Consider the following 23,891-nt stretch of genomic DNA (forward strand, 5'->3'; position numbering starts at 1 on the left):
TCCGGCTGGCCCTTGATTGCAGCTGGCAGTCAGAGCACCCATTCCATGTGCCCAAGGGCCCACTTTCCATGGCTGCCATCTCCAACCAAGGGGTTTTCCTCCAAGGGTCTTTTCTTTCTCTACCCGAGGTGACGCCCAGAGCAGAAAGCAGGAGCCCTGAAGGATCACAGGTCTGACTCGAGAACCTCTTACAGCCTAGATCTCCTTGTACATAACCTGAGCACTTGAAAGGGAGTAAAAATCCCCTTCAGGCTATTGAGGGGGGGACTTTTACCGTGCTGGTACTTTCTTCCTCCTGTTTTATTCAGAAGACCGGGGTTCCCAACTCTGAGCCCCCCCAGTTGCTGTTGGATTGCAACTCCCATGACAAAGCCATTGTGGCTGGGGAGGACGAGAACCGTGATCCGACGACTTCGTAGGAACATAAGCTACCGAGTTGAGCCATTGGTCCCTCTGGCTCAGTATTGTCTGCACTGGCTGGCTGTGGCTCTCCTAGGTTTCTGGCAGGAGCCTCTGCCATCCTCACCTGGAGATGCCTCCACGGATTGAACCTGGCACCTTCTTCATGCAGGCAAGCAAGCAGATGCTCTGCCACTGGCCCCATCCCCTAAGGGGAATATCTGACAGCACTCAGACTTAAGAGACCCATCCAAATGCAAACCAAGGCAGACCCCACTTAGCAAAGGCAACAATTCGTGCTCACTGCCACAAGACCAGCCTCTCCTTCCATGGACCAGCTCTCCGCCCATCTGGGGAGCCGAAGTTGGGACCCCCGTTTTAGACCATATAGGCTAGTGAAATGCTATGGGCTAATGAGTCCTTACGGGTACAGCCAGCCGTTTCTAAAAACTGCTGTACGTCCTGAACTGCAGCACTGTATTGTCTGGCCAGGTATGGGCTCTGACGATGCGAAGTTGCTGATTCCTGCATCCCCCAGTCCCGTCCAGCACTGTCTGAAATGCAACACACCTGTGAAGAAGTCTCCGATACCAAGTACAGGACAGAAGAATCCAAACCAAGATGAATGATCCAAACCAAACAGGTTTGGGGTTGGTTGGTTGGTTTAATTTACAAAATTAGCTTGTTTTTCTCCCTCCGAGAGGGTAATACCACAGCCCTTCGCAGGGAGGAAGCCCACCATGTCTTGTAGATTCCCCTCCCATTTGGTTCACAGCAGCAGCAGCAGCAACAACAAGGCAAAAAGATTCAGAAGAAAAGGGGTGTGTGGGAAGGGGCACAGTGTGATGGATTGTGTTCTTGAGCTGGAGGCTAATACTGAGAAGTGGCCGTTGGGTCATCCCACCTGGTGACGGGTGTGTGTGTGTGTGTGTGACTGTAACCATTTGGTGTGCAAGTAAGGCTCAGAGGCGGGAGGGGCGTGCAGTGCTTGAAGGGCTCGCTAGGCGGTACCGGAAGGAGGGGGCCCCTCCGCCTTCAGAGGCCGGGATGAGCAACCCAGAGGGGAGGGCTTGTGCTCTTCTGCCAGGAGGGGACTCCCGCAGTGTGGTTCCCGTGTGTGCCCAACGTGTGGCATCGCCTCCAGAGATGCTCACAGATCACACTGGAGCGTTGTGCATAGGAGGGCTGGAGTGTGGACAGGGAAGAGGAGGGGGGTGAGGATGATGGAGAGAAAGGAGACACACACACACTCCAAGGCCACGAGGAGGTAGCGGCTGCAGAGTCCCACGCCGGTTTTGTTTTAAAAAACGCCAATGTATAAAACCGCATCCCAGGAGATGGGAGAGATGGACAAAAGGGGATAAGTGTCCTCCCAGGCTCCAGGATCCACAGCAGGCCCCACCAGTGATGGCAGAGGTGGGGCCTTGGCCATTTTGCCTGAGTATCCGCAGAGAAAAGCACCAAAAGTTTTTTTCCACCACAAAAAGGAAGCCACAGCACACACAGTCTCAAACCCAGCTGTGCCAGTGGGGGCCGTGGGGCTCAAGCACCCACCCCCCTGTCCACTGTGCCCCCCGAGGGGCTGGAAGCCTGGTTGGGGGTGACAGCGGGGTGGGAGGTGGGTGCAGCCTTGTCCCTGGCCTCCTCTCCTGTGGGACTGCTCCCCGCTGGGTGCTCTTGGGTGGTGGGAACGTCCTTGACCTCGGAGCCAGGTGTGGTCCCAGTCCCTCCGGCGTTCCCAGTCAGCCCCTCCAGTCCAGCATGGGCACTCTTCTCCAGAGCAGGGGTGGCGACCTGGCTGGGGGCCGTCCCGGGGTGGCAGGTCCGCTCTAGTTTGCGATGCTTCCGGAGGGAGGAGGCAGTGGAGGGCTGCTGAGAGACCTGCTCCGAGGGCATCAGAATGTCCCGGATGAGCTCCGTGCAGAGGGCCGAGGCTTGGCGTGTCTCGCGGCACAGCTGCGACAGGCTGAGGAAGCCGTGGGGCAGATCCTGCACCACCCGGAGGGTCACTGGCTGCCCCAGTGCCCGCAGCCGCCGGGCAAACATCACCGAGTCGTCCAACATAGGGTCAAGTGTGCAAGCCTAGCAAGTGGCAGGAAAGAGTATGCATTAGTTAGATCAAGGTGCGGGCGGCAGCCTGTGAACCCTGAACCGGACAGGCCCAACTTAAATTGTGGATGGGGATGATGGGAACTGTAGTTTAAACACAGCTGGAGAACCAAGCTTGCCCACCCCTGCCTTAGAGGCTGCCTCCTCCACATATTCCATTACTGCCTCCGAAATCTACAAAGGAAACCCTCTTGATCAGGGGCTCTCAACCTTGGGTCCTCAGACGTGTTGGGCTACAATTTCCATCTGTCCTAAATCTAGAGCCTGTCAATCCCACAGAGTGACCCAGAGCTCCAGGGTGATGGAAGAGAGAGAACATACGTCTCTGTCTCACACTCTAAAATGTGAGCCTCAACACCTTGCGGAAGACATGTCCATTTGGACTGTCCTTTGGGGTCCCGATTAAATCAGGGAAGTATGAGGCTATTTCAATGGACTTGATCAGAACATCGTTCTGCACTTTCAAGAGGTTTTCTGCTCTTGTAAAGCTCTTCTGAGGCTTTGAGATGAAGCAGGCTAAAAGTCAACTTCAAAATAAAGAGGGACAGCATGGGCTATCCACCCTTTTCCAAATCACTTTGACTAACTTACTACAAAAAGATAGAACTGGAGAAAGTATCCACCCACCCAAAACACAAAGCAACTAAAATAATTCGAGGAAGAGATCATTGCCTTTGGGAAGATGGGATTTTTCTTTGTCTAAGAACTAGAGAGAGACTGAGTGAGGGATGCAATCAAGTCATTTTTTTAAAAACTGCAATGGGCTGGGTAAGCCTAGGGCAAGTCCAGCACCACATGCAAGGCCATAAGAACAGTCCTGCTGGATGAGGCCAAGGCCCATCATCCGGTCCAGCATCCTGCAGGTGGGGGGGAAGAGGAAAGCTGCCCCCTCCTCCCTTGGTGCTCCCCAGCACCTGGTGACATTCAGGGTCATCATGCCCCCTCTGATCCTGTTAGAAATAGACCGCACCTGAGGCTAGCAGCCACGGATAGCCCTCTCCTCCCTGAATTTGTCTAGTCAGTTGTCTAGATTGGCAACCATCACCACATCCAGTGGCGTCAAATCCCATCATTTCACGACACGTTGCGTAAAGAAGCACTTCCTTTTGCCCGTCCTGAATCTCCCAGCATTGCCTGCTCCAAGGCCTGCAGCCACCAGACTGGTCTATCGATAATTACTAGTCACAACAGCTGGGAGTGACATGTGTGGTTAGAGACAGCATCTCTCCAAACTGTCAGATGGTGGGGATTTGCAAAGGGTATAGATATGCCGATCGTGCTTTTGGACACGCTTCCTCAAGGCGACTGGTTACTTTTGGTGGCGCTAAATGGACCCCACTGCTCAAACCCAACATGGCCGTTCCTGCGTTCAGTCTCCACCCCATAGCAACGGCTCTCAAGGGCCCCAGACTCCACCCTCAACCTCTCCTCCTTCTGAAAACCTGCTTCCACTTCCAGCCCCCTGCACACTGCACAATCCTCCCACCCCATGGGCATGGCTCACCACTATATGGACCGGCGGTAATCCCTTCAGCATGCTGTCCGGGGCCAGGAGAGGAGACATGAAGGGGTTCTTCATGATGGGGGACAGATCCAGGGAGAGGCTGGTGGCCGGCTGGTCAGAGCGCAGGGGCTGAAACCCGTCAGGGAAGGTCAGAGTGTGGTCGTGGCTGGAGGGTGTGGCCTCCTCGGCATCGTCCAGAAAGAAACTGGCCTGGTGTTCTGAGGCAGGTGTATGGGAGTGGCCTGGGCCCAGCGGAGTGTCTGTGGCGCATGACAGGTTCTGGCAGGTCTGGCTCTTGCGGGAGTCCAGGCAACTTGAGAGCGACGTGGAATTGAGGGCAGCCTCCGAGATGCTCTTCCGCACGGCCTCTGCAAGTCAGAGAGGGGGCAACAGGAAGTGAGAGCTACCCCATTCAGCCACACACACACCCCGGCTTCTACCTCACTGGGAGATGGGGAAAGCCCGCCTTGGCCTTTGCAGATCCCAGCATCCCTGGACTTCTCTCTTGGCACTCTGCTAACTCCTTGCTGTTTCCTCTCCCTCCCCCATGTTGAACTGCCAGCAGCTCGGAGTCTTTATCGGCGAGTCCAGAATCAAACTTGCCCTGTCTTTTCTACCGCCAAGACAAGAGCTGCTCATCTCCCATTACTTGGCTGGTGCAAAACCTGATACTGCAAACAGAATGTGATATCCGGGTGTGGATTCCCAAGAATCTCATCTTAGGAGGCAACCCTGGGGGACTGTGATGAAATGCTCCAGCGTTCGTGGGTGGTGGCAGGGGCAGAACATCTGCACCTGGCTTGGAGACCACGAGGAAGAGATCTCATCATGTTCTCCTGCCAGGGTCCCTCAACTGCTTTTCCCTTCCCACACACTCCTCCTTGCGGCCGGTCTGCTCTTTGCTAAAAAGAGTTTTCCACCCGCAAGGAAAAGCAGGAGGGGAAGGGGGAGTTTTTAAAAGCCGATGTAGTGTAGTGGTCAGAGTGCCAGGGGAGACCCAGGTTCAAATCCCCACTCAGCTATGCGGCTTCCCCTGGGTGACCTTGGATCAGTCACTGCCTCTCAGCCTAACCTGCCTCACAGGATTGGTGCGAGGATAAAAGGTGTGTGCGAAGGAACAGCCATGTTCACTGCCCTGAGCTCCTTGGAGGGAGGGGAGGATCAAGATGCAAACAACCAACTGCCAAATATCCAGAATGCAGCATGCAAAATGACAGCTTGCTTGGAGAGAAGAGTTGGTCACCCACGCACAGAACAGATGACGCTGCCTTGTACGGAGAGGGGTTCTTGGCCCACCTCGCCCACGGCGGTCTCCTCTGACGGACAGTGGCTCTACAGGGTCCCAGGCAGAAATCTCCCCCAGCCCTGCTACCAAAGCTCCATTTCACTGGGCAGCTTCTGGGGGCCTGTTATGGTCAAAAAGCAGGCTTACACACACTGAATACCAGGAATGGAACCTTTCTGCTCAGCAAGGGTGTACTCTATAATCCAGTGATGAATGATCTCTCCCACGCGCATGCCAATATTTTTAGCGACATTATTAGCTGAACCCACCTCCTTTCGCCCCCCACTGCCCAACAATTCCCACAAAAGGCAATGCCTTTGCATGCCCCCCTCCTCAGGGAAGATCCAGCCAATGGTGGGAAGCAAGACAGTCTCCTTGACACCCTGTGCCATGCCATGGACGCAGGCCAAACAGGGCCACCTTGTTTTGCGCTGTGCAGATTCAGACGGCTGGCCCGGAGCTGTGCCAGGGTGCACGTGCAAAGAAATTACGTGGGCGGTACGAAACATGGCCTCCGCACACAGGATCCAGCAGCCCCAAGTGGAATGCCAAGAAACTCTGTTTTGACATCGAGGGGGATGGATGGAAAGCCAGCCAAGTTCCCAGCCCTAAGAAAGGCTCTTCCCAGGAATGCCATGCTAAGAGCCAGCCAAGAATCGCCATGCCATGCCAAGGAGCCTCGCCAGGCGGGCCACCAAGCAACGCCAGCAAGGGACAGCAATGCCAGTGATGCTGCTCCACCCGCTTCTTGGCTCAAGCACCGGTGCATGCCGTTAAGGGTGGGGGCGGCTCCTACCAGTGGCTGGGTTAGTAAGGGCCGGGCCCTGGGATCGGAAGAGGCGCGCCAGGGACAGCACTGACAACAGCTGGGCCAGGGGGCGCCTGAAAGAGCCCCGCAGGAACCATGAGATGGGGCCGCTCCCTGCAGAGACAAGGTGGGTGAGAGGAAGGCCGGAGAGGAGGCAACGCAGGCAGGAGGGGGAGGCTGCTGCTTACCCGCTGCTCCACTCGCCCCGTTGCTCTTGCCCGTGTTCTCCAGGAAGGAGCTGAACCAGGAGGAGGCGCCCAGGCGCAGGTCTCGGAAGAGGAGGGCCGTGTCCCTGCGCACGATGTTCATGGGGCTCAGCTTCTCCAGGGTGGGGCTCTCCAAGTGATCCGGCTCCACCCCTGGGGGTGGGGTAACAAAGGGATTTAGCCGCAGAAGGAGCCCCCTGCAGTCCTGGGATAAAGCCTCCACAGCTCCTTCTGATTAAGGGAGGGGCTGGAGTTTAGTGGGAGCTGATTTCAGGCAGACATCCCAGGCTCAAGTCCTGCTCTTCAGTCAAAAAGGACTTGGGATGGGGAGGGCTGCAGGAAGACCTCCAAGGCCTGCTGCCCATCAGAGTGGACTACATTGGGCTAGCCCAGGAGGGGTAGGCAACCTTGGCTCTCCAGCTGCTGTTGACCTCTAACTCCCCAAACCCCCAGCCACAATTTTATGGTGGCTGGGGATGATGGGAGTTGTAGTTCAGCAACAGTTGGACAGCCAAGGTTGCCTAGCCCTCCTGGGCTCGATGAACCAACCGATGCAGCTTCATATTTTCCAACCAAAAATACCGGGGAGAAAGGTGTGCATCCAATTTTATGGGTTAACATTTATTTGATGTAATTTAACATATTTATATTCCGCCCAAAACTTATGTCTCTGGGCGGTATACAATAAAAAAATAGAAATTAAAAACAAAACTAAAAAGTCAAAACATTAAAATAATTTAAAATATAATGCAATGTTAAAAACTAATCTAATTAAAAGCCTGGGTGAACAAATGTGTCTTAAATGCCTTTTTAAAAATTCCCCCATGTGCCTGCCTGCCCTCCCACCCGCAAGAGAGGCCACCCCGCTTTCCCCACTTCTGGCGCTCTCACCGGCATAGGCACCGAGGCACTTGGACAAGACGCTGAGGGGCAGGAGTGGGTCGAGCAAGGTGAGAAGACGGGAGGGGGAGGCCGACGCCTGGATGAGGGTGGCTGGATAGGCCGCCATGATCCCGTCCGGCATCTTGATCCCAAAGGCAGCGGCACGCATGGAGACCGTGATGCACAGATTCCCACCAGCGCTGTCTCCGGCAAGGCACACCTTCTCTGCTGTGGAACCTGCCGAGAAAAGGAGCGATCAAGGTCGTGGTTGAGTAGCAGAAAACCTGCTTTAATTTTTTAGTCTTCTTTTTACATTTTATATCCCGCTCTTCCTCCAAGGAGCCCAGAGCGGTGTACGACATACTTAGGTTTCTCCTCACAACAACCCTGTGAAGTAGGCTAGGCTGGGAGAGAAGTGACTGGCCCAGCGTCACCCAGCAAGTCTCATGGCTGAATGGCGATTTGAACTCGGGTCTCCCCGGTCCTAGTCCAGCAGCTTACTCCCTGGCAGCACCTCCACGCAGGACTGGGAAAGATCCCTGTCCAAAACCTTGGACAGCCACTGCCAGACAGTGTAGACGACTCTGACCCAGATAGATCAACGGTGTGACTCAGGAGGAAACAGCTTTGTGTGTTCAGCCACTAGGGATAGAAGAAACGAGAGCAGGGGTAGGGAACCTTGGCACTCCAGCTGGTACTGAACTACAACTCCCATCATCCCCTGCCACAATAAATTGTGGTTGGGGATGGTGGGAGTTGTAATCCAACAAAAGTTGGAGTACTAGGGTTGCCTACCCCTGAACTAGAGGGTTTCTTCATAATCCTATAAAACAGGTTTTTCCAACCAGTTATAATGAGAGAATGTGAATATAAAAACACACAAATTTAGATGTTACAGTGATATGAGATGGGCTTACATTCAGACAAGTTTACTTGTCCTGTTAATTTCAAAAAGAGTACTAATTTTCTGAAGCCTGCCAGTCAGGCTGAGGGGAGGGGTCAGCTGAGCTTCAGCATCCTGCCAGCCAATCAGGAGCAGGCTCTGCTTCTGCAGTGGACACATTACTGGCTTCAAGTCCGCGATCCTCAGGTGCGGAACAAATAGCATGGCTGCAGCATGGGAAGGCAGGAAGGCCCCGAGCCCCCCCTGGGAGCCCCCCCAAGTACCCCTAATTGTACCTCTTGTTACGAACCCCTGCTTTAGAGAAATACACAGATAATGGATCTATCTATCGCCACTGTGGCTGTTTTTTTAAATTACATTATACACCACCTTTGCCCATCTGTCAACAGCCAACGACAACCTCTCCACCCAAAGGCAGGATGCCTCTGAATATCAGGTGTTGGGACTATCGCCTTCACACCTTGCTTGTGAGGTTGCCATCTGGCTGGTGCTTTCAGCAACATAAACAGCAGATTTGGTGGACTTGAATCTGATCCAGCAAAGGAGTGCTTGCTCTTTCTTCTTGGAGAGCATGCCCATGTCCCTTGGTTATTTGCTTTCTAGAAACAGGAGGCCCTGAGAAGGGATGGCAGAGAGCTAGGTTTGATCTCTGCAATGGGAATGTGTTCTTTATGGGCAAAAGGGGACATGGAGTACAGGAACAGAAGATCGCTCCATCCTGAAGCCACACTCAAGAGGGCCAAAACAAATGGTCGTCAGCACACAGTTCCTTCCTACCAGGCTGGGACTTGGTTGCCAAGTCCACACTTTGTGCTCGGAAGGTCCCGGATGCCTTCACAGAAGGTCTCAGTCAACCCATCTCACAGAGAAGGGCTGGGAAAGGGACCTCCACTCGTGACCTTGAGGAGCTGCTGCTTGTCAGAAGAAACAGCAGAGGGCTAGGATTCAGGGCTTCTCAAACGTGGGTCTCTAGAGGTTGTTGGATTACAACATCCATCATCACTTTTGGCCATTGTGGCTGGGGGATGATGGGAATTGTAGTCCACCAACATCTGGAGACCCAGATTTGAGAACCACTAAGTTAGATGGAACAAATTCTTGACCCAGTAAGCACCAAGTATGTTCACGTCTGTGATCTTCTGCGGTCTTAGTTGTCCCCGGATTCCTCCTCTTCCCTCCACCTCTCTGCTGCTCACCTAGCAAGTGGCAGTTCTTGAGGGCCCAGCAGTAGGCATAGAAACATTCCTCCAGGGCCCGAGGAAAGGGTGCTTCGGGGGCCAAGGAATAGTCAATTGAGAGTATGGGGACACCCAGTTCTTGTGCCCAGGATTTCAGGTAGGGCTCGTGCGACTTGGAGGTCTGGGCCACAAAGCCACCACCATGAAAATGCACCACGAGGTATGGAGAGCGAGGCAATGGCTTGGTCTTCCAACGCAGCTCCAGGGCAAGGGTGGCTTCCGGACGCACCAGGCTGTTCAGCTCCTCGCTGTTCTGGAGATGGGAGAAGAAGCAGAGGGCGTGATGCCAGGCCCCAAGGGAGAAGAGCAACCCAGCTGGCATCCACCTGCATCAACTGGCACTGCCAACAGCCCCAGAGGCCATGTAATTGGAGAGGCTTTCTTGACAAACAAGCTCATCGTGTGGCCAAATGACTGCTGGACTATTTTATTCCCTACTGTAGGTGGAAGGAGGTGGCCCGGCTGAATACAAAAACATATTCGGACACACAAGCTTGGCACAGAGGTAGTGCAAGCCATTATCATGGCAACGCCTTCCCTGGATCAAGCCCAGTTGCTCTGTCCCAGTTGGAAGGTTTAGGGCGAAAACAACAAAATAGATTTGCCTTGGGCATATTTCCACACACAAGGGCTGGTGGGAGCGTGTGGAGGTGAGGCTTGGATAGGTAATGCAAGCCACAATCTGAATGAAGCAACAGAAAAGTAGTCATTTATATACAATATTCATATGCCACTGTTCTATTAAAAAGGTATTCAAAGTGGATGACACTAAGAAATTATCCAATTAAAAAACAAGAGCTCACAGTCAACAAAAGCAGCCTCCAGAGTTAGTAGAGTAGTTTTTAAAAATAAATTAGATAAAGACAGTGTTTTTATCTAAGAAGAGAGAAGGCTGGCCTAGCACCTCTCTCTCTCCCACATTCAAGTTTTTTATGTGAAGGGAATTTATCCTGTTGGAAGAACCTAAAATTATACAACTGTCCCCCCAACCAAGACTATTCTTGGAATAGTCCAAGAACAGGTTTTTTTTGCACAGAATGATTTGTCTAAAGCAGGGATTCTCAACTTGGGGTCCCCAGATGTTGATGGGCTACAACTCCCATCATCTGTGGCCATTGTGGCTGGGGGTGATGGGAGTTGTAGTCCAATGTCATCTTGGAGACCTAAGGTGGAGAACCCCTCATCTAAAGAGTCTCTAAAATATGTTATGCAGCTCACACCCAACAGTTGACATGCTCTGAAGACACTGGCCTGGTTCACACAACCTTTCAAATATAGGCTTAATGTGGGTTACCAACATCAGTGCGATTGTGTGGACCCATACCAAGGTGGCTTAGGGTCCAAGCTGAATCTGAGATTCCCACCTTGGTGCGGGTGCACACAATTGTGTTAATGCTGGTAGTCCACATTAAGCCTAGTTTTGAACAATTTTGTGGACCAGGCCACTATCTCTAGGCCTTGCCATGCCCACCACCCATTCCCAGTGGAGGCCAAGGCCCAAGCCATGACCTGACCCCTTACCTGCCCCTCACGCAGCTCAGAGGAGATGAGCCTCATCTGGACGGCTCCTGGTCCAGAGTGGGCAACCGGGGGAGTGATGGTAACTGTCAGCTTGGGGTCAGCAACCAGAGGCAGCTCGAAAGAATGAGGAGGCACCAACAAGGCCCGCGAGACCCGGACCTGGGAGGAGGCGATGCTGGCCAGAGACTGCAGGGGAGACAGAGTCTATGTGGCCCTCTAGAGCACACATCAAAAGTTAAGTCCCCCCCACCCACGTGAGAATGGCCAGGGCACAGCTCCTCCTCCTCCTCCTCCTCCAGAAGTCAGTAAGCCTCCCTTTCAAAGGGACTGTACACACAGCACCTCTTCCAGGAATAGTGTGGCACCACCTCACTTTCGATGGCCCTTTCCAGGGAGGAGAGCTGGCCTTGTGGTAGCAAGCATGAATGGTCCCCTTTGCTGAGCAGAGTCTACCCCAGTTTGCATTCGAATGGGAGACTACATGTGACGTGAGCACTGTAGACTATTCCCCTTAAGGGGTGGGGTTGCTCTGGGAAGAGCAGAAGGTCCCAAGTCCCCTCCCTGGCATCTCCAGATAGGGCTGAGAGAGAGACTTCTGCCTGCAACCTTGGAGAAGCAGCTTCAAGTCTGCGTAGACAATACTGAACAAGATGGACCAGTGGTCTGACTCGGTATATGGCAGCTTCCTATGTCCTTGGAAAACAATGGGCACTCCCCTCCCACACTCATCCTTTTCTCCCCCATTCCCACTTGCCCCAAGCTCTTGTAGCACCCCACCCTGGAACAACCTTCCCTCTCCTTCACTGCCGCCTGATCCATCCTCTTTGCCTCTCCCTGGACCTTACAGACGATGCCTCTCCCATCTAAACTCCCTTCCTTTGGCAGTCCCAACCTCCTGCTGCCTCCTTTGGACTCACAGCCAGCAGCTCCATCTCGGTGAGGTTCCAGAAGCTTTTCCAGAAGTGCACATCCAGGTTTTGAGTGATGCGCTCAAACTCAGTCCCTCGCAGCTCAGGGTCAATCGCAAACTTCCCACTGGTAAAAAGCGAGCTGGCCGCCACCCCTGCGCAGACAAGGAAAAGGAGTCCCAGAGGTGGGCGATGGTCAATGCTCAGGATACAGCCTGCAAGGAAAAGGCTGCTCACGCGGTACAATACTCCTTCACTCTCCCAGTGCAGAGAAGGGGAAGAGGAAACTTCAAGCCAGCAAGAGATGGAACCATATGGGGGTAGGGGTGGGGGAAATGGAAAAAGCACATTGCTAGTAGCAGAGAGCAAAGCCAAAGAGGCCATCGGCAACTGGATGGCACAGCTGGGCAGGTCACTGGAGAACAGCATGGACAGCAGACGGCCAGTGCTTACACACTGTAAGGTGTTCCTGGCCACTCGTTCCTGGCTTGAGGTAAGCTGCTTCTACAATGGAAGGAATCATTCTCTGGCTTGAGGTAATCCAATTGTGGTTATGCATAAATATGACTTTAAAATGCACACGGCCACATTCCTCTTAGGATTCCGGTTAACTGACTGCAGGCAGCATCTTCTGCCCTTGTAGACATATGCCCTGTGCTTAACACTTACTTGCTTGCTACTATTTAAGTACCACTTTTCAATTTTTTAAAAAAAGTTCTCAAAATTGTTTTTTTTTTTTAAATTAAAAACAAACAACAATAAGAACATCCCTTGTCCCCAGAGGGCTCACAGTTTAAAAAGAAACTCCAGGGAGACACCAACAATAGCCACTGAAGGGATGCTGTGCTGGATCAAATAGAACTGGTTGCTCTCCTCCCGCCTAATATAAAGAGAATCACCACTTTGAAAGGTACCTCGTTGCCCAGTTAGCAAACACATAGACACATGGAACACAAGAAGCTTGACTTATTCCAAAGTCAGACGATTGGTCCATCTTGCTCAGTACGGTTGACACTGACTGGCAGCACCTCTCCAAGATTTTAGGCAGGAGTCCTTCCCAGGCATACCTAGAGATGCTGCCAGGGATTGAACCTGGGACCCCCTGCATGCTCGATGCTCTACCACAAAGCTATGGTACTAGCAGTGCGCCCAAGAGAAACGGAGCTTCGGAGGTGGCCCCACAGCGCAGTGCGGGGAAGGGCCAACAGGTACGCAGTGGGAATGACAGGCCTTCCAGGCTCACGGGGCATTACAGGGAGGGAAACAGGCACCACAAGGCGAATGCATTGAGATTTCCCCAAAGCGGCCTACTTACCGATACTGGAATCGTGACGCTTGTAATTTTCCCCAAAGGAAACAAGGCCAATGGCGATGGTCTGCAGGAAGGGTCGGATCGAGGGGGCAAACTAGGAGACAAAGAGTCAGCATTAACTGCTGGGGAGCAACATCTTGTGTTCCTCCTAATCTGGACGGTGCTTTCTCTTCCGATGATCATTTCTGAGCCAGAGGAGGCAAATGAGTCAACAAGGCTGCGGGTGGAGTGACTATTTTTTGTTGTTTTTGTTTTTTAAGGGAGAGAGCAGAAGTGCCTTTTGGGAACCAAGTTCCTCACATGCAGGGCAAAGGCAAGGCTTGGCACTCATGCCCGGACCAAACGCGCAAAGCTGATGCAAGGACCTTGCAGGAGAGACGACAGACAACATGTCGGTGCCTCAGAGCTGGAGAAGGAGCATGACACACAGCAGCGTCTATCACACAAAGCCACTTTGACATCTCTGCCAGCAAAGACACACTGGGTCGAGCCAGAGCCGGGGGGCCCCCCCAACGGAGCTCTCAAGTCAGCTGCCGAGCTCTTCTCCAGGAAGACTGGGCCATGATGGCAGGACGGGAGCCTCCGAGGGAGGGCTACCGCCACTCGTTCGATTGCATGGCAGAGCGTTCAGGGCCATGGGACCAAGGCCGCCGCCTGCGTGGAAAGGTGGAGGGAGGAAGGAAAGGGGAAGGCCAGAGCGGCATTGCTGTTGTTGGGAGGCCCCGTCCAAGGTCCGTGACAAGCAGCTCTCTCCGCACAGGCTCTTTCAGGATAAGCCCAGGAAGCAGCTTTGCTGGGGGGGGGGGGGAGCGGGGGGGGATCAGGTCCAGGGGCTGCCAGCAGCCAGAGCAAGCTGAATGGTGTGCAGAGCTGGCTTCCTGCAGAGAGCACAGGGAGTCTCTTTGGAGGGAAAGGCAGGTGCCTTTCCTGGGATGCGGCAGGTTTCCCTGGTTGTTGTTATTATTTATTATTATTATTATTATTATGAAGAAGAATGACTGTTCAGTTATATGGTGCTTCTGTAGAGTCACAGAAGCAAACTGCAGGTCTCTGCCCCCAGGAAAATACTATCTAAAATGCAGGCAGGGGTTGCGTGGGATATGGGGGAAGAGACAACAGCGAGAGGGGCCAGGGCAGAAAGGGAAGACAGGTATGCCTGCTTAGGCTGAACTTTGGTAGGGACGGGGGTTAAGAGAGGGGTTTTCGGAATAAGAGAGAGACGGCCATTCCTGGATATTGCAGGAGCAGGTTGCAAGCGTGAGGGCCAGCAAGGGAAAATGAACAGCGTTATTTGAAGAGAGATGGGCGTCCGCTGCCGTGCTGAACAGGGGGATTAAGAATCTGCAACAGGTGGTTTCCATCACCCAGAAAGCCCTACATGTCCTTGGAGACTGTCCCCACTCCTAGAGAGCCCCTATCCCCCCCCAGCACCTTCACCTGGAAGCCCATGCAGCGGCCGTAGAAGCAACCCTTGTGCATGGTGATATATTCCTGCACGACCTGCTCCGAGATCCCGCGGTCCTCGTGGTTGAAGAGGTAGCCGGGGCGGTTGTGGGTGAGCAGGCGCTGGGCCAGGTAGACCAGGGCCCGGAGCTGGGTCAAGGCGTTGCAGTAGGCCTCCAGCTCGGAGCAGTTGTGGCTGGTGCGGAAGAAGATGCTACGGCGGTTGGCGGCCACGTAGCGGCTCTTGTGGATGATGTGGGCCAGGCAGCAGCGCACCGTCTGGGCCAGGCTGCGGTAGCCGTTGGCTGGCGTGTGCTCGTCCAGGTCAAAGATGTGGTAGATGGTGGCAAAGTGGCCCAGCAGGGGCTCCAGGCACCGGGCGTGCTCCCGGATGGCCGTGAAGGCCGCCACAAACCGCCGGCTGGTCTCCGTGCTGCTCTCCTGGAAGAAGGCCATGTTGTCCTCTGCTAGCATGTGCAGCGTCTGGAAGAGGGGCTGGGAGTCCATGGTGCCGGCGCAAGGGGGGCCTGCAAGGGGAAGGTGGAGCAAGACCAGATGGGGAGAAGACGTTACAGGGAGGAAGGGCTTTGAATGCAGGGACTTGCTGGGACCTCCTAACGCAGGGGGGTTCTCACACCTGGGTCCCTGGATGTTGGTGGATTACAACTGCCCTCCTCCCCAGCCACAATGGACTTTGGGATGGGACCTGTAATCCATCAACATCTGGGGACCCAGGTTTGAGAACCGCATTCCTAACCATTACCGGTACTCCTCTTTCACCATCCTAAGAGCGCGCTTCATTTGCTTGGACTTCTCTGCCTCTCTGTGTAGGCTGGAAGGTCCTCTGAGCAAAGCAGACATTGCTTAAAACAACACTAACAACATCACCACTAACAACACCTTTACTGGCTGGCCGCCCCATAACAATCAAGTTTCTGGGTGGCTCGCAAGCAGTAAAACAACAGTTGAATAAAGCATACAATTAAAACACATTACAGCAAAACAAAACATTACAATCAGATACAAAAACACTTTGAAAACTTTTTTTAAAATAAAACACAACCCTTTTAAAAGACCTGGATGAACAGAACAGTCTTCACCTGGAGTTGGGAAGAACAAAGTGAAGGTGCCAGGGAGGTCACTGGGGAAGCTATTCCATAAATGGGGTGCCATGACTGAAAAGGCCCTCTCCCTTGCTTCATTTGGCAGGGGTCCTGGGCGCAAAGCCTCTGGAGGAGGTCTCAGGGTCTGGATGGGCAAGGCGCTCTCTCAGGCAACGTGGTCCCAAGCCATTTAGAGCGTTGAAGGTCAAAACCAGCACTTTGCATTGGGCCTGGAAACAGACTGGGAGCTAGTGCAGCTGATGAAGCATGGGCGGGATGTGATCAAAATGCCCAGCCTCCATTAATAATATTTATTAAAGCCATGTCCCAACATCCCCAACATTCTGTCACACGCCAGGGTGACCAAGAAGCATCAGCCAAGCTAAGGCTATGCAAATGCACGAGATTGTTCATTTACGTAGTTCGGAGCAGGCTTACCAAAATGGTGTTTTCAGGTGTACCTCATACAAAAGGTGTAAGCATACAAAATCTGACCTCCACCCCTGTCCTTAGATGGCCCAACCCTCGCTGGCAGGGATCTCGAGAAGCTGCCATCGATCAAATCAGACCACTGGTCCACCTAGCTCAGATTGCCTGGCATTTGCCCTCCAGGGTTTCAGACAAGCCTCTTTCTCCAGCCCTTCCAGGAGATGCCAGGATTTGAACCTGGGACCTTCTGTATGCAAGGCAGAGCTACAGCCCCTGACACACACTCCTGTCCACCTACAGTCCCCCATCATGACAGCATTTCTACTAGTTAAGAGTCACCTCCAGGGAGACAGCCCATGCCAAACATTCAGAGTACTTCACATATGTGACCGCCACCACCCCGACATCCTAACATCAGTGGCTGGATTTGGGGCACAGCTGGGATACAAACTGGGGAGGCTCCCTTGCTCACCGTTCACCCCCTTAATCCTCCACGACACCACCTCCCCCAAATGCTCCGCTCAGGAAAGAAAGGGAGGCTCCGCTGGCCAGGCGAGCCAACAGATGCTACTCACCCACACCGCCAGCGAACAACCGAACTGCAGCTTCCTCCTGCTGCTGCTGCGAGTTTGCGCTGTGATATATCTGGCGGCCTGCCCAACCCGGCCGGCTTAAAAGCCCACTGGGGAAGCCGGCAGACCGTCTTCGGAGGGGGAGCCAGCCCACACCAGGGAGAGGAGACAGAGAGGGAGAGAGAGGATTTGGTCTCCAGGTCTAAAGGGTCAGAGGCAGCCTGGGTTTTAAGTTAACCCCGGGAAGGAGAGGAGAGGAGGGGCTCCTCAGAGCAGAAGGCAGGGCCAAAAAGTTGTTTCCTCCTCTGTGTCAACTCACCCTCCTGACTTTTGCCTCTTGTCTTCGCTCTAGAATTCTGGTGCACCAGAACCAAGTTCTGTCATCAGCTATCCCCTAAATCCCCAGACCGAATAAATTATGCCCACATACATTTATTCACCTAATTAGAAATCTTGCTTCCAACTGCAGGACTGAAGGAGTGTGGGAAGAAAAGCAGGGTTTGGAGTGCATCGTCCTCTTTGGGCAGCATAAGAGACTAGACTGGGAAGGAATTTTGAAAGAGCAGAGCCAGGAGAGTTGGGGGAGTTGGCAGGGGATGATAGGCTGCGGAGTCACTAAGTGGCGTGTGGAATGGGGATTCTGCTCCCATAACAGTTGAAAGCCCCTGTAAATAAAAGTTATCTAGACATTTTTAGTGTCTCCCACTCTGCAATCCATAAGGACTAGACACTTATTTTTTTTTAAAGGAACCTGAAATTCTAACTATTCTGTGAATTACCATAGTCTCCATATCACAGGCTCTGAAGAACACACATGGTGACACAGATTCCTAGGCCGCAACCCAGCAACCTACAAGATTTAATGTTCATTTGGCACAGCAAGAACTAGGCTGGTCCCATAACAGAAGAACTGAGCCGCAGCCAGAGAGACAGGCAGCACAAGCAAGGACCCTTCCTCACACATGGCAGAGAGCCTCGGCTGTTTACGAGAACCTTGTGACGATGTTTGTCAGGAATGAGGCCCTTTTGACCGACTCTTTCCAGGGGGAGCCGAGTTCACCCTATGCCCAAAGCTTCTTGGAGCTCATCTGGAGGTAAATAGGAGCCAGGGCTACTGCAGAACATTCGCCTCTGCATTGGGTCACCAGGGGCAGGAGAGCGGGGAAAGAGAGAGTTGCTAGACCAGATCGGAAGAATTAACCTGGCTATGTATCCCACACTAGGCAGACTTGTGTGCTGGGCTGTTCATTCAAACTACGAACTGGTAAGCTCAGCCTAAGTTGGCTCATGCCTGCAACATGGTCACTGATTTATTTTTTTAAAATAGGAAAAAGATGCAGGAGGAGAGAAGCAGAGAACAAGAAGGATATTTGCAGTAAAATATTAAAAGAGAGCTCCACGCTGCAAGAATTAAAGGTAGAAAGAGCTACCAGTTTCAACAAAAGACTTTCCTTATGAACCCCCAACAATATGTCCCATTTTCTCCATTATGTTTTGTCGGCTCCCATCCTCATCATTGCTCACGTCCGGGCAAGAAAACCAAACACACGCACATGGAGCTCATGAATCAGGTATCTGCATTAAAAGTAGCTTTGCATGAACACTTAAACAGAGAGGGCTGCATTTTATTATCTTGTGGAGGAAGCTCAAGCTCCCTTGCTTTTACATGGTGGCGGACAGATGCCCCTCTCCGCAGTTAGAATGCCGATTAAATCTTTTATCTTGCCCCTTCTCCCATGTCTTAACAAATAAACAATGTTTATTATTCACGTTTATTCATGCCAATGTTTGTTCACTGCTTAACTTTAAGAAAATGAAAATAAAAATGGCAAAAGATCCCCCGGAAGGAGAAGTGGGTTCATGGCACACAGGTGAGAGTCAATCAGCGCTGAGCACAAGCAGCAGAACCAGTTTTCATGGTACTTGGCCCCTGAGCGGAATATATACACCTTCATACATAAATAATGCAGGGAGTGTGTCTCCATAGAGGCTCAACTGCTCCATCAATGTATGTCTGCACACACCCCCAAAGGCAGGTAATGTATTCTTAAAGTATTAAGTACTCTTGACTGCTACCATTAATAAGCAAAAGCCCATCATGGTGTGAAGAGAAGGATTGTATACCATGCCGACAGAGCACACAGTTACACTGCATTCCTTCTAGGATCCAGTGTAGCGCCTGCATTTTTATTTTCTCCAACAGGGCTGATTTGAAACCCTTACACCTGTCCTCTCCGTACACGAGGGTGGCTGCAACCTGGGATACTAACGTTGGCAAGTTTTAATCCTGGGCCCATAGGCAGCATGAAATGCCTTAACATCTATGGCTTTAACAATCTCACCACCACACCCGTCTCAGTGGTGGAATTCTTTACCAGCTGAGTCACTAGGTCAGCAGCTGGGGGAAACAAAAGCAAACAACTTTGGGGCTGGGAAAACTGGAGACCACAACAAGCCCAGCCGGGAGCACAAGGCAGGATCAGGGCAGGGGGCATGGATGGCAAAGGGGGCATTGGGCGTGCCAAGAACAGGGAAGCAGGGGACTGGGAAAGAGGGCAGGGAAGAGTCTCCAAACTGGAACAGTCAACAGCAGGCTAAAAGGAGGGTGGAGTGGAGGGAGGGGGCAGCACACAAGTCAATCAGTCCCCTTCGCTCCCCTCCCCACGACTGGCAGCTGGGAACCTTTGCCCTTTGACCTCAGCTGTTGAGAAAAGGGGCAAGAAGTCACTGACCTATGGTATTTGTGGGATCAGCAGCAAAGGCTGTGTCACACGATATGCATCCCACACCTTATTTATTATTAATTAATTTATTATTATTATTTACATTTTATATCCTGCCCTTCCTCCAAGGAGCCCAGAGTGGTGTGCTACATACTTAAGTTCCTCCTCACAACCACCCTGTGAAGTAGGCTAGGCTGAGAGAGAGAAGTGACTGGCCCAGAGCCACCCAGCAAGTCTCAGGGCTGAATGGGGATTGGAACTCGGGTCTCCCCGGTCCTAGTCCAGCACTCTAACCACTACACCACGCTGGCTCTCACCTTTTCCGGGCTTACCCTCCAGCTCCTTGCCCCTAGCAAGGTGGTGGTGGTGGGGTTTGCATTCTAGTGATGCTGCTGGATTCACTTGCCAGCACAAACACTGACAAGGAAGAGATGGAGCATTGCAGGCGGCTTTGCCATTCAAATGCCTTCTTGAATTAAGCTGAAGAGGCAACATGTGACCAGCCAGGGCAAAAGGATGCTCACGGGGGCGACCACTGGCTGTGCCAGGCACACATGCCACAGATCCCTCTTTGTGACTGCCTACTGAGGTGCCAACCGCCTCCTGACCCTGGCTACTGAAAGGGCGCTGTGGGGACAGGAGCTAGGCAGAGATGGGGTGAGGAGGGGAAGCAGCGTGCAGCTCTGCAACAACCCCCTCTGATAAGCTGGGGAATGTCAGGAGATGTGCTCACATGCCTTTCTCTGCAGTCTGGGTAACCCTTCACATGCTGAACTTCCCGGGGCAGCAAAGTATTTTCGTGGCAAAGTTCAAGTGTCCCAATCACTTCAGATAGATCTGAGAGCCCTTTGGGGACAATGACAGAGAGGCCCGGGATGAAATGGCAGTCAGCCCACTGGGGAGGGTGGCTTATATAAAAGGAACTCCATCTTCTCAGCACCTCTTACAATACCCATGACGTGGGTGTTGGTTGTTCCCATACACCAGGGTTTTTCAAACTTGGGTCCCCAGACACTGTGGGACTGCAACACCCATCAGCTCCAGCCACAACCTGACCAGAACAGGACTTCTGGAAACTCTGCTGAGGTGCCCAGTGCCATTTATTGTTGTTTGAGTGCACATAAAAGAACCAAAACGAGTGGAAAGGGAACCCTTATGTGGATGGGACTAGTTTCATCAGTCTACAGAATTTCATCAATCTGCATAACCTGGATTTAACTACAAGCTAGCCTAGAATCAGGCAGATCTTCTGGAAAGCATGAAAACCAAACCTTTTTTAAAAAAAAGAATATCAAGTTTCCAGTCCTCATAGTGACGGTGGGGTGAGAGGGCTGAAAAAATAGTATCTGAGGTGGTTTGAAATTGGCAGTGCTACAGAAGATTTCTACCTGGCACTACCAGTGGCTGGTGTAGGCATAGCCTGCTTCAGAATGTCTTGATTCATATTCAGAAATTAATGCCTGCTTATATAAAGAAGAACTGCAGGGAATAAAAACATCAGAGGAACTCCACGCTGGGAAGGAGCGTGTTACATTAAAAAAAATTTCATTTGTAGTGTCAGTTTATTAGGCATATTATAGAGATATAGATATTATAGATACAGAGACAGTTATAATTATAATGAACGATATGGGAAGATGGTTAATTAAAAAGGAGAGAGAAAGGAGTGAGATATTGCCCAATGATAGGAAGAGAGATGGAATCTCAATATAACATAACAAATATAGGACATCAGAGAACATGGGAAAGTTATTGGAAAATATTTTTATGGAAGATATTTTCCCAGTACTTCATATGGGAAAAACACACACCATATTTCAGACTTTTCGTATTCACAGAAGGTTCCATCATAAACAGTCTGAGCGCAGTGACAGTGTTCCAGTCTCACACCTCAAAGTGGGATATAGCACAATTGGCTCATCCTTCGCAAAGAGAACACTGTATAGCTCAAAGAAAGTTTGCAGAATCCAAGATGTGTAAATTTCAGCAGAAGGCTCTCATCCAACACTGATTTTGGCACTAGCAGAAACAAGTGAACTCTGCAGAAACATCTGGTATCTAGGAGCCAAGAAATGTGGTATTTAGGAGTCAAAAGTTGTTTTGGGTGGGAAGCTACTGAACTTCCAGAGCACCACAGCAGCTTAAATTCATCTCAAAGCTTGAGGGCTTATGTAATAATCCCTAAAACGTCAACATCAAGTTCCAAATAAGCATTTTTATTTCTGGATTTTCAGATTAGCACAAGTGACATTCCGGAACCTGAGTAAGAATTTCCACATGCAAATATGAAACACCTACAAGATCCTTTCCGAGAAACCTCACATCCACAAAATAAGGTGGGGCAGAACAAAACCCCAAACAGAGGGTACTCTAAGAAACATTGACACATACCCCCCATCAGAACATACAGTTGGGTCTTGAGGGCTGACATCCTGACTAAATTAACCAGTGGAAGATCCCACTGGAATTAATAGGACAAGTTTGTTGTGGTTAGGACAAGTTAGTCCAAGTGGGTTTATGCTCTGCCCCATCTTATTCTGCAGATGAAAGGTTTCTCGAAAATTAGTCATGATTAACTTGTCCTATTTTCAGTTGGGCTTCTGTTGAGTAATGTAGTCAGGATGTCAGTCAGTTACTGCAAAGGCAATCCTTGACAGCCAAGCGGAAGCCCACAAATACAAATGCAACTTTCTGTGTGTGTATATATGTGCGCGTGCACACTTGTGCACACACAATTTTAACAGGAAAGCAATACAAAATAATAAAAATTTTCGCAATCAATAACACAGATAAGACAAGATGCTTCCTCACACTATTTTCCAAAGTTCTCATTGACACCCAGTAAATGACAGCTCACTTTGCAGAGGTACCTGTTACCACCCTGGCAGCAGGGGTGTGTGTTTGTCCCAAGAACCATACACCTGATTGTTAACTTCCAGAGGCAGAAGGATCCCCCACCCCACACAAACCAACTGACTGCCCTAGGTTCAGCTCTAGGGCAGGAGACCCCAGGAAGACTTCAGACAACCCCTTCGCAACCTCCCAGGGGAGCATAGGGACATAGGAAGCTGCCATATACTGAGTCAGACCATTGGTCCATCTAGCTCAGTATTGCCTACCCAGACTGGCAACGGCTTTCTCCAAGGTTGTAGGCAGGAATCTCTCTTAGCCCTATCTTGGAAATGCTGCCACAGAGGGAATTTGGAACCTAGATGCTCTTCCCAGAGCAGCTCCAGGAAGGGGTCTCCATGCCTACACAGCTCCTGTTCAGAGCTCACTTTCAGTAAGCCCCCAAAATCTAAGATACCTCCTGATTATCTTCTGCCAAATTGGACTACTGCAATGCGCTCTATGTGGGGCTGCCCTTGAAGATGGTTCGGAAGCTTTAGCTGGTCCAGAATGCTGCCGCAAGGATGCTCGTGGGTGCAAGTCGCTTCACGAATATCACACCCATTCTGCGGCAGCTTCATTGGTTACGGGTCCGTTTCCGGGCTAGATTCAAGGTGCTGGTCTTAACTTTTAAAGCTCTACATGGTTTGGGGACAGGTTACCTGTCGGACCAATTTTTAAAAAACAACAACTAAAAACACATCTTTTAAAGGAGGCTTTTTAATGTTTCACCTGTTGCTTATATCAGGTAGGTTCTTTAGTCTTTACAATTCTTAGTGTTGTTGTTTTTTAAAGAACTTAATTTGAAATTTTAAAAGCTGGTTCTGATTGCTTGGATTTTTAACTTTTTAAAAATTTGGTAACTTTTTATTAGTCTGGTTTTATATATTGTAACTATTCCATAAGTGTTGTGAGCCAACCTGAACAGCAATATACTGGAGGGGCGAGATATAAATATTTTAAATAAATAAATACATAAATAAATCCATCACTGGCTGTGGAGGGGCAACCACCTTCCCTCCCCCCCCCCTTCAGGGGTCTCCCTCCCACCTGTTAGTCTTGGAGGGGTGGGGGAACCACCCGTTAAGTTTTTTGGGGGGGCTCTCTCCCACCTTTTAATTTTAATTTTATTCCCACCTCAACTACATGATCCATGTCAGGAGGCCACGCCCACCTTTGCGCAACGGGGGGTGTTGACGGAGGGACAGGTCTACCCCTCTTCAATGGTATCACCCTCTTAAGAAGGGAGGAAACATAGACGCGGCCGAAACTATTAACACGTTGTCGGTGGGGGGATCTGTACAACATATAATATAACCAGCCCCTTCCGCCTGGCCTCTGTACTCACCCGACGGGGCTGCTTCTCCTGTCCCCGCCAGCCCCCTGCTCGCCCCCCTCCAAGCCGGCTTCCGCCTCGGATCGAACGTTCGGTACCGCCACATGACAGGCGCGCACCAATGGGGCGAGGGGTGATTCGGTTGCAACGTCACTCTGCCCGTTGCTACAGTAACGGCGTACCTGCTCGCTCGCTCCTTTCTCCAGCCGATCTTCGAGGGCCCGCGCGCGCGCCGGAAAGTAGGTCTGGGCGGGGAAGAAGAGAGTTTGTGTGCCACGTGGACAATGCCTACACCAATCACTGGTAGTGCCTGCCAGGTA

At 51.6% G+C, this 23,891-nt stretch overlaps 1 protein-coding gene and 1 long non-coding RNA gene across 6 annotated transcripts; both read right to left on the reverse strand.

The window, feature by feature from the left end:
• Positions 1 to 1,021: 1,021 nt before the first annotated feature.
• Positions 1,022 to 23,841, reverse strand: LIPE (lipase E, hormone sensitive type). 5 transcript variants are annotated; one of them, XM_053268599.1, is made up of 10 exons: positions 23,754 to 23,841; positions 14,514 to 15,046; positions 13,080 to 13,170; positions 11,774 to 11,919; positions 10,857 to 11,042; positions 9,294 to 9,588; positions 7,203 to 7,430; positions 6,294 to 6,464; positions 4,013 to 4,380; positions 1,022 to 2,481 (listed from the first exon to the last, which is right to left on the reverse strand). In XM_053268599.1, the coding sequence occupies exons 2-10, from the start codon at positions 15,024 to 15,026 to the stop codon at positions 1,942 to 1,944; spliced, it is 2,538 nt and encodes an 845-aa protein (XP_053124574.1). In that variant the 5' UTR covers positions 15,027 to 15,046; positions 23,754 to 23,841; the 3' UTR covers positions 1,022 to 1,941. The 5 variants fall into 5 exon arrangements, with proteins under 5 accessions (XP_053124574.1, XP_053124570.1, XP_053124571.1 ...); XM_053268595.1 differs by lacking the exon at positions 23,754 to 23,841 and adding an exon at positions 23,584 to 23,723; XM_053268596.1 differs by lacking the exon at positions 23,754 to 23,841 and adding an exon at positions 23,373 to 23,452.
• On the reverse strand, positions 20,890 to 23,568 carry LOC128333286 (uncharacterized). The gene is made up of 2 exons (XR_008310903.1): positions 23,410 to 23,568; positions 20,890 to 21,404 (listed from the first exon to the last, which is right to left on the reverse strand). It is a non-coding gene; the product is annotated as an uncharacterized LOC128333286 (long non-coding RNA).
• Positions 23,842 to 23,891: the final 50 nt, after the last annotated feature.

Source organism: Hemicordylus capensis, chromosome 7, assembly GCF_027244095.1.
Source record: "Hemicordylus capensis ecotype Gifberg chromosome 7, rHemCap1.1.pri, whole genome shotgun sequence".
Taxonomy (NCBI): domain Eukaryota; kingdom Metazoa; phylum Chordata; class Lepidosauria; order Squamata; family Cordylidae; genus Hemicordylus; species Hemicordylus capensis.